Source organism: Danio aesculapii, chromosome 1, assembly GCF_903798145.1.
Source record: "Danio aesculapii chromosome 1, fDanAes4.1, whole genome shotgun sequence".
Lineage (NCBI taxonomy): Eukaryota > Metazoa > Chordata > Actinopteri > Cypriniformes > Danionidae > Danio > Danio aesculapii.
In genome coordinates this window covers 45910645-45923447 of record NC_079435.1, presented here as the reverse complement: position 1 = coordinate 45923447, position 12803 = coordinate 45910645, and the positions used below count along the sequence as shown (strand labels likewise).

Sequence of the window (12803 nt, the reverse complement as noted above, 5' to 3'; positions counted from 1 at the left end):
GTTTATGAGTTTAGTCGTCCCAAATGGAACACTAACTTTTTCTTACTAATTGAAATTCAAACTGTTTCCCAGTCGACATTTAACAGTGCCAGCCTGGTGAAATTAATGACGAAACTATGAGTACAAAGGCATTCAACAGTGATTCAACATTGAGAGGTGGCATAATCGATAAAGTTGGTGAATATTGCTTGCAAAATCCAAAATAAATAAAGTAATCCAGCCTTAGCACCCAATAGCTCCTCCCAATTCCACTACGTGAGCAAAGCATTGAGCGTATGAAGTGTTCTTTTAACGGCTGATAAGTGCATCATCCAGGTATTTATTCATTCATTCATTTTCCTTCAGCTTAGTCCCTTTCTTCATCGGGTACCACAGCGAATGAACCCCCAACTTATCCAGCACATGTTTTACTCAGCGGATGCCCTTCCAGCTGCACCCAACCATCACTGTGAAATATCCATACACACTACGGACAATTGTAGCTTACCTAATTCACTTACAGTATACCACATGTCTTTGGACTTGTGGGGGGAAACCGGAGCACCCGGAGGAAACCCACGCAAACCGGGGAGAACATGCAAACTCCACACAAAAACGCCAACTGGCCCAGCCGAGGCTCGAACCAGCGACCTTCTTGCTGTGAGGAGAATTTGCTACCCACTGCGTCACTGCGTCGCCCGGGTATTTATTCATTAATTCATTCATTCATTCATTTTCCTTTGGCTTAGTCCCTTTCTTTATCAGGGGTCACCACAGCGGAATGAACCACCAACTTCCAGCATATGTTTCACACAGCGGATGCCCTTCCAGCTGCAACACAGTACTAGGAAACATCCATACACACTCAATCCACATGCATACACTACAGCCAATTTGATTGAATTCACCTATATCGCATGTCTTTGGACTGTGGAGGAAACCCACGTGAACACAGGGAGAACATACAAACTCCACACAGAAATGCAACTGACCCAACCAGGACTCGAACCAGTGACCTTCTTGCTATGAGGTTACATTGCTAACCCCTGAGCCATCCAGGTATTTAAAGTGCACTAATGACATAAAATGACATAAATAAGTGATTCAGGATGCACACATTGTGTTAACATGCTGGTTTACATGCATAAACCCTTGTCATTCTCAATTATTGTTTAGTTTGACTGAAGGAACATATAGATAAACAACGAGTTAACCAGCTCTAATGCCTGTTGTTGCAAAGATATGTGGTGGTCACATGAGAACGCCTCCCATCTGGCCATAGCCATCAGTGTTACTAACCTAATGTGTCATCTATAAATTATTAACTCTCTCATTTTTCAGCGTGTTACACTTGGCCACTGAAAACCATCCTCTGTCATTTTATAGCCTCACGTTTCACAGATGTCCGAGACAATTTAATGGGAAGTACACAGCACTGAAGTTATTACTGCAAGTGTATTTGCATTCGCACAAAATTATTTGTAATTGAGCGTCTGACATAATATGTGATCCAAAAGGCAATTAGAAAACAATGATGCAGAAACAGAGAGAGGGCCATTTTAAATATCTAAATTGGGACTGCTGATTGACTATGCTGGCCTTAAATTAACATTATTAATTCTAATCACTCTAAATCACCCTTAAAATAAGTGTTTCCATTTTTGGAGTTGGATAAAACATCATTAGTCTCTTAATGAACATTTTTTCCTTTTCACAATGTCCCAAAATTAGATTTTTTCCTCTTCGGATTTAGCAAACTTCAAGACATTATTCCTCCCAATAACATTGCTAGGTCAAACACACGCACACACACGCTTCCACCATCATTCACAATCCTTTATAACCATTGCAGTGCACGTCCATGTAAAAGCTTTCATAATGCTTTCCAAATGAAAATCAATACAGCCCTGCAAAAGTGAGGTGAGCATTAGCGATCTCCCCTCATTTCTCTCTCTCCTATCCCTCCATGTGTCTCCCACTGTCTCCTGGCCCCTCCATCACTAGCGGCCTCCATTAATTTATAATATCCATCTCTAGAGTCGGCCCTCACAAGCGTACGCACGGCCCCCGTGAGCATGCAAGTGTGAGTGTCAAGTATATCGGCTATCCATCTGACCTGTTGTCTGATCCCGAATGTGTGTGTTGAGTTACACAGACTCACCTAATGCCCACCTGTCTGACCGTTAACCCCGCACACCTGAGTGGGGTGTCTGCAAGTGTGCGTCGGAACGTTAACAAGCCTAGTATATTGATTGCCACGATGTCTATTCAAAAGATAGGACCGTGCGGCGCTGCGGGGGACAGGATACAACCGGTCGATAGGAGTCGACATTAGTGGGCGGAAGTGGGAGGTGCTATAGAAAAAGTGTGCTACAGCAAAATAAAGAGAAGAGAGAGTTCAGAGTTTCACTTATGAACATGCTGAGTTGTGCGTTTCTAGAGGATGGGTGAGAGGGAGACAGATATAGGTCAACAGGATTTCCATTTGATCAGTTTTATATCGTCCACGAATGGGGCTTGCAAACAAGATTATAAAAGTTTTGAATTTTTAGTTTTATTAAATTAGTTTTAGTTTTATTTTGGTTAGATTTTGGTTTTCAAACTCCATAATTTTTGATTCATTTTTGAGGTAGATTTACTACTGTAGTTTGTATTAGTTTTGATATTTTGAAATTGCTTAGTTTTAATTTAGTTTTAGTTATTTTACTTGTTTTTTTTTTTGTTAATATTTGTTAGGTGCAAAATTCAAAATCATCAGAATAAATATTGTATGATAAAAACTCAACCAAAGATAGGTTACATTTTTTTTGACACAACCCTGCAGGCACAGGACATCAACATGATGTCTTATTGACGTTGTACCCCAATGTACCCCAATGTGGTGGGGACGTTGGATTTTGTTTGGAAATGAAAATCAGGTTGACGTCAGGCTGACATCAATGTTCAACCTAAAATCAACCAAATATCGACATCTAATCGTGTTACACCTTGACGTTGTGTGGATAATACCACTATGAAATCTTTCAGACGTTGGGTTCTGGTCACTTTCCAACACAACCTAAAATCAACCAAATATCAACGTCATTTGACATGGTTATTGGATGTTAAAATAACGTTGTCCTTAGATGCTGGCCAGACATTGAATTTTGGTCACCTAACGTCATGACCTAAATCTAACCTGATATTATTGTCTTATGATGTTGTGTGCCTGCTGGGAAGAACACTACAATCTACCACTACCATCTGCCCATCCTCAAGAATTCAAATACAACATCCCACAAGATAGCAGCCTTAAGTAAAATATGTGGGCAAGGCTGGTTCTGAGGTTAAATATACAGTAGTGATGGAAAGTTCGGATCTTTAACGCAAACTGGATCTTTCATGACAATCTTCCCAAGTTTGGACTTAACATATCGAAAATATGTAGTCAGCCATCATAATTTCAGTCAGTTAAAACATCACCATGATCTGAAAGGTTTCTTACATTTATGTTTTGCATTGCAACTGAAGCATGATTCACTAATTTAAAATTCCATTACGACTTTCTGTTATGTAATAAACTTACGTTTTGCCAGATCCTCTCATTTAAGCCCTCGGTTTACCCGTGCTGCAGTTGTTCAAGTTGAGTTCAGTCACAGTAGGCTGTTTATATTCGGTTCACTAAATCATGTATGTGCAGTATTATCAGTTCGCCGCTTCTCAAATCTGATATCAGTGGACTGTTCTAATAGCTGAATAACTCAGTATATATTGGTTTATTTCGAGTCAGAGGGGGTATCAGTCATGTAAAAAGTTGTTTGCGGATAAGTGCTTAACATTCCTCGAGACATGACTCTTTCGATTAATTCAGTTCAATTTGGTGAATTAGTTCAACCAGTTCACTTAGAAGATCCAGTTAAAAAGAATAAAAAGAACAAAAATAAAACCCATTATTGGACACAAATGTGTCTACTCGGTTTGTATTTAATGTTATCACCATGCTGCTGTCATGTCCTACCATCATTTTTGTTGCGGTTTGTTTGCAGCGAGGATGGATGAAGGAGTACCGGCTTGATCTGGCCAATGGCATCTTGATTACAGACTCTGAGGTGCTAAACGGGTCATCTGGTACATCTGGTAGCGCAAAGTAAATAGATTTACTTCTAAAAGGCTTACAGTATGTATTGAATACATTTACAAAGACGAAAACTAAGGACGTTTTGACTAATTTTAGTTACTTTTTTCGTTCGTTTTCATTAACTATAATAACCCTGCTTGCAAATTTAGACAGTGGTAAGGTATTGGCTTTCCATCATGCCATACCATCCCATCCCATCATGGAAGCCACAGCCAAAGGCACGCATACACTCTCCGTCTGCACCGAGCTCGAGTTAGGCTAGGTCACAAAGCTCCGCAGTAGAGGAGTTAATTACAGTGTGATCAATAATTGATTAAACCGTCAGAAAGAGTCCAACAAACTCTCCAGTAAGCATTAATGCTCTCTCATACTTATGAGCGCACACGCAGAAGCACACAAATAGCAAAATTCTCCATTAAGCATTTTCAGGGAGGAAAAAAAATGTTAGCAGATTAAGAGGATTGACTCGGTATTGGATTAACCCACCCACTGCGGTCAGGATCACACCAGCGTGGATGGATTGATTAGGCCTTGCGTGGCGCACATCTCCCTTACCACTGCATCAGCTGTTTTTTAGGCACTGGCTACAGGGAATTACAATCCGACTGTCAGTCATGCTAAAAAGACCAAAAATGACATGTCATTTAGGACTCAATATCTTGCGTGTAGACCTCCGCGGATTTGGTTTAAGCTCCCAACACCTGTCAGAAAATGTAATGCGATGCCAGTGTTCAATTTAACCATGTCTCTCTATAGTACGAGGCCACCCTTTGGTTCGGGCTTAGTCCAAAGCACCTGTCAAAGGGCGTCCAGGTAATCTTTTTTTAATGCTTCCGTTAAGTGCTAAGCTAGCAGTTTGGATATGCTGCATTAAATACATGACCTGGATAAAACTGTAAAGATGACAGATTAAGTCAAAAACAGACAACTCTGCTGGCCTGCGTGGTTTCTCTCTCAAGCTTTTCACACACATGCTGTCAACACACCGGCTAGTCTCCACTCAAAACAGGTATATGTTCGGCTCTATATTTAACACTTCCAAATGTGTGTCAGAAAAAAGAAAGATTGTGTAAAGGAGTAGAAAATACAAGGAGAGAATGATAGAAAGCAAGTTAGAAGGAGAGAGAGAGACTGAGCGAGTGGAAAGAGATCTATGGTGGTGTGAGAGAAAATGGGTTACACTTCTCCTCTCTTCGACAATCTATTTTCAGTAGCTACTCCTGGAAAGGAGAGCAAGCAGTAAGCACCATATAACCTTAAGCACTCCACATGCAGTGCCACAACAACGGTACAGAAAGATAAGACAAGTTGCCACATTTGTGTTTGTGTTCAACAAGTTTTGTTTTTTCAGAAGTTTGAGGAAAAATGACGTCAATAAGAGCAAAACAGCTGTAATTAACCTCAGACTTGATATAGACCAAGGCCCAATCCTAATTCTACCCCTTAGCCCTTCCCTAAGGGGAAGGGGTAGTGGTACATACTTTTACAGATTTTTCAGGAGATTTTTCACCTCAAACAAGCATATGTTTTAATACATTCATAACAGCGTTCGTGTTTTACCATCTTAACATGCTTTTTTTTTTAAAAATGCTAAAATAAAACGCTAAATTTCGCTAGCTACAATCTATAATAATAACTTCTGTATAGTAGTCCCACAACATTCTGACACTCGAATACCCTGTCAGAAAAGTCTAGTGGCTGGGAATGACCTTTTTACAGAAATAGAATTGGGATTGGGCCCAAATGTTGTACCAAAGTGCAATATCAGATATCACAATGCAATATGCTCAATGAAGGCCATTTCTGCCTGTAAAGTGTGACTTTACATCTCACAATTATCCATTATTGTGAACTATATTGTGACTTTATATATCCCAAATGTAGTTCTATATCTTAAAATGTGCATTTATTTCTCACAAATCCACTTGTATATTACAAATGTGAGTTGTTTGTCTCATACCGTCTGATTATCTCACAGATAGACTCATCTTTGTCTTACTTTTTTCTCTGAGGAGGTAACATACAGTATACGCCATCTTTTTTTCTTGGAAAATCTAATTACAGTGTGCTCAAAGAAAATGTGTGGGGTAATCCAATGGCTATCAGCATTTTCTATATTAATATAGGAATATCCCACAGGACTGACTGAATTCAGGTTAGTTTCAGGATTCAAATCTAGTTCAAGCCTGAGGCTTTTGTCCTGACAAGACTTTTCGAATTTTTGGTAAATGTTACCCTTTGCTAGCCAAACTGAACCAGGCCTTGTGCCATTTTAGGACACTTTATGAATGTGACCTGCATAAACATGTTGAAGGTGAGGTAGTGAAACTGAGTCATAGATTATTTGATGTTCTTACCTGTTTGCTGTACTTGACGGTTTGACAGCCGTAATCGGAGCACTGGTCTGAGCTGAGTGACATAGCGTCTACGTTACCGGTGCCATTGCCAGTAAAGGTGTTGGTGGGGGGCAGTTCCTGCACAGCCTGGTGCTTCTTGCCTTCCACGGGTGGTGAGTTGGGCTGAAGATGCACTGCAGGCAAGGGTGAGCTGGACTTGTAGTGGCGGGCCAGATCTGGGCTTGACTGGTGGCGTCTCGAGCCTAGCCTTGGACTACTAGGGTCTCCATTAGCTGCTGCGCAATAACGAGCAGCAATCCTCTCACTGGTACTGCTGCTCTCCTCATCCTCCTCTTCTTCATCACCTCCCCCACGTCTGCAGCCGTTCACCGTCATAATTCCACTGTATAAAGAACGCTCAGATTTGGCAGTGCCATTATTACGCTTGTCTCTGCGTGGTTTGCGCCCACGTTCATTTTGGGAGCCCTGGGCTTGTAGAGGGGGAGGCTGTGGACTGAAAAAGTCCTCTTCTGGCTCCTTCTTGCCAGCCTCATAGCCGTTCTTACCCTGTGCCCCACACTGTCGAGCTGTCACAACCAGAAGGATCACCAGAATAACGGCAGCAGCACCAGCCAAGACACCAATGGCAACGCTCAGGCGTTGTTTACCGAGAGCTCTCTCGCTGTCTGGGTCACCTGCAATATCCATATAGAGGGGGATTGCAAGGCTGCGGGCCACCTGAGTGAGTGAGAGAGAAAGGCATACAGAGGGAGAGAGAAAGCAAAAATGGAAAGTCATAAATGGTGTGTCTGCCCTTTGATAACTGCATCCTGATTTTATAGCCCTGTCTGCTGAACCACACACGCACGCATACACATTCATCCCCACTGTAAGACCCAGACTTCTCAATTATCATGTCATGGCTTGGATATTCAATCATAGTTATTCTGCGCAGGCAAGTGTGACTGTGTATGTGTAGGCCACTGTGTTTGTGTATCTTTCATCTTTATATTTGCATGTGCTTACTTCTATCCAATATCCAATGTGGGTCAACAGCAATTTGATGCATGAATATTTATAAACAGCAATATCTTTTTTAAAAATTCGCTCTTTTGTGCTAGGATTTCCTAGTTATGAAAAGTTATCAGTACATTTCTGATTGCACTTCCCTGCTCCATCCCCTCATATCAAATAAAATGGCACTAGCTCATTGTTAAGCTGCACAAACTGTTGTTGTTTCTCTATATTGAATTACTGTTTGTTTGTTTGTTTGTTTGTTTGTTTGTTTGTTTTTATTCAAACAGCATAGTGCAGTGTTGTGTCTCACCTGTGCATCCACCAGCGTAGCATTGGCCAAGCTTTCATTGATAAAGACATGCACCAGTGCTGTGGCACAAAGGGAAGGCATGCCGCTGTCATTGACCCGGACCACCAAGCGGTGCAGACCCCTGTGTCTTCTCTCCAGGGGCTCTGCCAAGGTTATGACCCCACTACTAGAGCCAATCTCAAACAGGCGAAAAGGGTTTCCGCCTACCAGAGCATAGCGCAGGTCAGCGTTAGACCCTGTGTCTCCATCCGAGGCTGAGACTGTGCGGACTACAGTCCGGGCCCCACTAGCGGGTGGCAGAAGGGTGTATGATTCATTAGCGGGTGATGTGATGGATGGCGCATTGTCATTTTCATCAGTGACAAACAGGGAGACGGTGGCGGTGGCAGACCGTGGCGGTTCTCCACCATCAACAGCACGCACACGGAATGAATATGTGCTACGCCGTTCGCGGTCAAAGGATGCAGAGGAGAAAATGGTTCCAGTGTTATTTTCAATGGAGAAAACTTCTTGCTTCCCTTCTTTGCCCTCCTCTCCACCCTCCTCTTCGTCATGCTCCACAAAAAGACTCAACTCTGCATTCTCTCCTTCATCTGCATCGGTAACAGTCACCATGCCCACGGGGCTATTGGTGAGCAGGTTTTCTTTGACATAGAATGTGAAGACTTCCTGGACAAATTTGGGGGCATTGTCATTCCTGTCCGTGACCTGGACTACAACAGTAGCAGAGCCCTGCAGAGATGGGGTGCCCTTATCTCGAGCTATCACACGAAATTCATAGCGTTCCCTCAGCTCCCTATCTAGTGCCCCAGTGGCACGAATATCCCCGTTATCGGCATCAATGTAAAAAGCTCCATTAACAGATGGGTCGAGTGAGTATGCAATCTCTGCATTCTTGCCACTGTCTGCATCAGCAGCCACTACAGTGACCACTCGCTCTCCTGGGGCATTATTTTCTGCAAAATGCACTTCCACTAAGCTTTGGGCGAAAGTGGGAGCATGGTCGTTTATGTCTACCACACGCACCAGAAGGGAACTGTTACTAGAAAGGCTTGGGCTACCTGAGTCCACTGCGACAATAGTAACACTATATTCTCGAGTAGCTTCATAATCCAAAAGTGCTGAGGTGTGGAGAAAATATTTCTTTTTGTTTCGTTCGAAAGCATCATCTGTGGCTGGTGGAGGTGCTAGTGGTGTCTCACCCGCTGGTTTCAATGTGAATGGAACATCCCCAACCACAGTGCAGGTCACCGCACCATTCTCTCCCTGGTCACGGTCTGACACCTGCACTAGGGCTACCGGTGTGTCAACCAGCACATTCTCTGGAACCATTGCAGCACCGTCCCGAACGAGGATTCGTCCGATTTTTCGAATTTCTACTATGGGTACGTTGTCATTTTCATCTCTTACGTTAAGAACAACTGTAGTGCGATCAGTGCGAGGTGGTTGGCCGCGGTCACGGGCTGTGATTGTAAAACGTAGCTGTGAAACTTCCTCACGGTCTATACGATGCAGAACACTCAGCCAACCTGATGCTTCATCCAGCCTCAGGAGGCGCCGCACTGATTCTGTTGCCGCTCCGAAAACATACTCAACCTGCCCATTCACACCAACGTCACGGTCTGTGGCACGCACCTGCAGGACAGGTGTGCCAGGTGGGGCGTTTTCTGCCATTTCTGCTTCATACACTGCTCTCTCAAAACGTGGACTGTTGTCGTTAACATCTGTGATAGACACACGTAACAATGCTTGTGAGGAACGGGGCGGGTTGCCGCCATCACGAACACGCAGCACAAGTTCATAAGAATCCCTTGCTTCACGATCCAGAGGCCCTTTTACAATCAGTTGAGGCTGTTTCTGTCCTTCAGGTGTGTCAGCCACCTGCAGTTCAAACACACTGCTCCTGCTGGCAGGTCCTGTCCCTGTTTCTGGCCCTCTCCTTCGGTCACCACCGTTTCCATTTGTTGGTCCATTTGCGGGTCGGCGGGATGATGACCCTCCATCTCTACTGTCTTGGATAAGTTCATATCGATCTATGCCGTTGCGACCAAAATCGCGGTCTGTGGCGGTGGGAAGGAGATAGAGAGTGCCGATTGGACGATTCTCCTCAACAGATAGTGTGAGTACTGGTGAAGGGAAAGAGGGCGTGTTGTCATTGATGTCTGTGACTACAATTCGCCCATCAAAAAGATCCACCCAACTCTGCAGGGGACCTATGACTGACACTTCAAAGTTTAAAAAGCACTCATTCTCATCAAAAATCATCTGACACTGTGGCAGCTTCTCTCTGTCAATCCTCCTGCTGCCTGTAGTAAGCTCTCCGGTGACATTGTCAATTTTAAAGAATTCAGAGCCAGATTCCAAAGCGAACGTGACATCACCAGTCCCAATCCCAGAGGTGGACAGCCCCAGGTCTGAAGCCACGTTACCAATGTGCACATCGGCCGGCCCCTCTTCCGCCACGCGGTAGCGCAGCACTGAATTGGCGTGCGGGAGCTGAGTCAGCAGCTGCAGGATAAGCACGAGGTAGCAGCGCGCGGAGTGCACTGCGCCAACGCTCCTGCTCCCCATGACTCTCTCTCTCTTTCTCTCTCGCTCTCTTCCTCTCTCTCTCTCTCTCTCTCTCTCTCTCTCTCTCTCTCTCTCTCTTTCACTCTCTATCTGCAGCTTCCTCTGGTCCAAGAAAGAATCGCCACTGATTAATTTTTATGAAGGCTTCCTTCGGCAAAATCTTATTTTGTCCCACAGTCTTTCAGTTCTCCGGTCACGTTTTCAACACGATAAAATAAAACATCCACTTTGTGCAGAGCTCAGCATCGGCGATAAGTCTTTACAGCTCTTTTACGGACAATAATGATCCACTGTGCCTTTTAGGAGTAAACGAGAGTCAAATCTTAGCAGTTTAAACGACTTTGTCCGGCTCATTGAGATGCTGCGGAGCGCGGGCTCCTCTCGCGCTTTCACTGTTTTAAACTGCAATGCAGTAGAACACAAAAGCGATCTGTCTGTGAATTCAGCTCTCACATTCGCATCCCAGAGCTTGCGCTACTGGCTGGGAATAAGCCAAAGTGCTTTTTAAAGTCTTTCTCCGATATTGTATGCTCTCTTACCTTAAAACCCAGCGCGAGGGAAATTGGAAAGCTTTCCCCGCAGTCTTACGCACGCGTGCCAAGCTCTTATAGATTCCTTTACGGTGAACTTGACAAAGAGAAAAGCTTTTCAGTTCGACTTCCCAGAGCACGTAAATTAGCCACTTAAGGAAAGATGGAGAGCAGGATAAAGTAGCAACAAAAGCCTTTAGTTATTCCTCCGGAGTCCGTGGTGGATGTGTGTGAAGTGTTTGAGGAAAAGTCCCGCATTCTCCTCCTCCCCTCACCTGCACGTTCTACTGCACTGCATGTGAACGTCCCTCAAATGATGCTGCAGTCTCTCCCTCTCTCTCGCTCTCTGTCTCAACCTCTCTCTCTCTCTTCCCCCTCCGTTCACTGCAACACTACGCTACGTAACTCAACCGCTCAGATGAAACGGGAGACCGAGAGTGTCTCGAAGGAGCTCGCGCTTTCCTTTTAACCAGTCTAAAAGCGCAAATACAGGGGGTGTGTTTGCATACGACCACAAAACAAAAATTCTCAAAAGGTAAAAACACAGTCAACTAGACAACTAGAAAAGCCACATAAAGCACTTGTGAGATAAATAAAGACAAAACAGAAGTAAATAAATTGAAATGACCATATCCCAAATACGAACAGCCATTTAAAAATAAAACATCAAATAAAACATACAATCTTACTTCTTACAAAACATCTTACTTGTTCGTAAAATATGAACCAAACAAAGAATAAGCAGTACTTGTTGACAAAGACATTTTTCTGAAACCGTTTAAAACAAGCTATTTGAAATTAATGTATAAATTAAGTATTGTGTATATATTGTGTATACCCATTAAAAATAAAGCAAATAAAAAGTGATAAAGCGACAAAAACAATCATTAAAAGTTATTTTTTATACAAATATTGCTTCAGTAAAGATATCAGCCTTGTACCCTGTGATTAGAAGGAAACAGACAGCATGTCTGGGTCACTGGGGATAATGTATATAACTGTATGGCCTTCACCAAAACATATTTTGGTTTAAAATGTTTGGTAGCTCTTTAGTTTGTTGAACAATCATACTGAACACGGTCATTAAGTTAGGTCAAGGTCCTTGGGCACCAAATAATATGTTTGAATAGGATATTAATCTATAAAAACAGAAACCGAAATGTGCTGGTATGCTCGGTAAAAATAAGGTGCAATATAAACATAGATAGATAGATAGATAGATAGATAGATAGATAGATAGATAGATAGATAGATAGATAGATAGATAGATAGATAGATAGATAGATAGATAGATAGAGGTTATTATTTTATATTTGCATATCGTACTATCTAAAAAGTGTTATTTCGTCATTAGAATACTGTGTTATCAGTATCTACACTTGTCTTTACCCTGTAATTTATTCCAATTGTCTTGTTTTTGCAGTTCTGACTCGAGGAGTGTTTCATTGTCTGAATGCGGCAGTGCTTTTCGCTCATCCTGTGAACAATGAGCATATATATCGCGCACACACACAGGCACACACTCACTCTCTCTGGTCCCAGCACGGGCTGCCCCGTAGCCACGCGGATGCGCGAGCGCAATGCAGCACTGACTGAACGTAATACTACAGTCACACAACAAAAGGAGGAACCCTTTCTCCGTCTACACTCTCCATCCCGCGCCCTCAGTCTCAAACATGCGTTTTAATTCGTGGGCCGGGATGATTTGAAACTAACGAAGGAGGGTTTCCCTGGTCAATCTCAGTTCGTTTGGTCACGGCAGAGGAGGATGCGCGCGGAGGAACAACACCAGATCTCGGCGCGGCGCTCCCGCTGCTGCTGCACCGGGGCTGGTTAGCATTCCGCCGGCGTCTCTGCATGCGCGTGCCGCTGTAAGCTCTGCGCCTCGCGCCCTCTGTTGTTCCACCGCGCGCGTTTTGATTTCGCTTCTGCAATCACTCGCC

The 12803-nt window shown here is 43.5% G+C and overlaps 1 protein-coding gene across 1 annotated transcript; it reads right to left on the bottom strand.

The window, feature by feature from the left end:
- Positions 1-5310: 5310 nt before the first annotated feature.
- On the bottom strand, positions 5311-11126 carry LOC130221197 (protocadherin-7-like). The gene is made up of 3 exons (XM_056453560.1): positions 7760-11126; positions 6454-7170; positions 5311-5316 (listed from the first exon to the last, which is right to left on the bottom strand). Exons 1-3 carry the CDS (start codon positions 10328-10330, stop codon positions 5311-5313), a joined length of 3294 nt encoding a protein of 1097 aa, XP_056309535.1. The 5' UTR covers positions 10331-11126.
- Positions 11127-12803: the final 1677 nt, after the last annotated feature.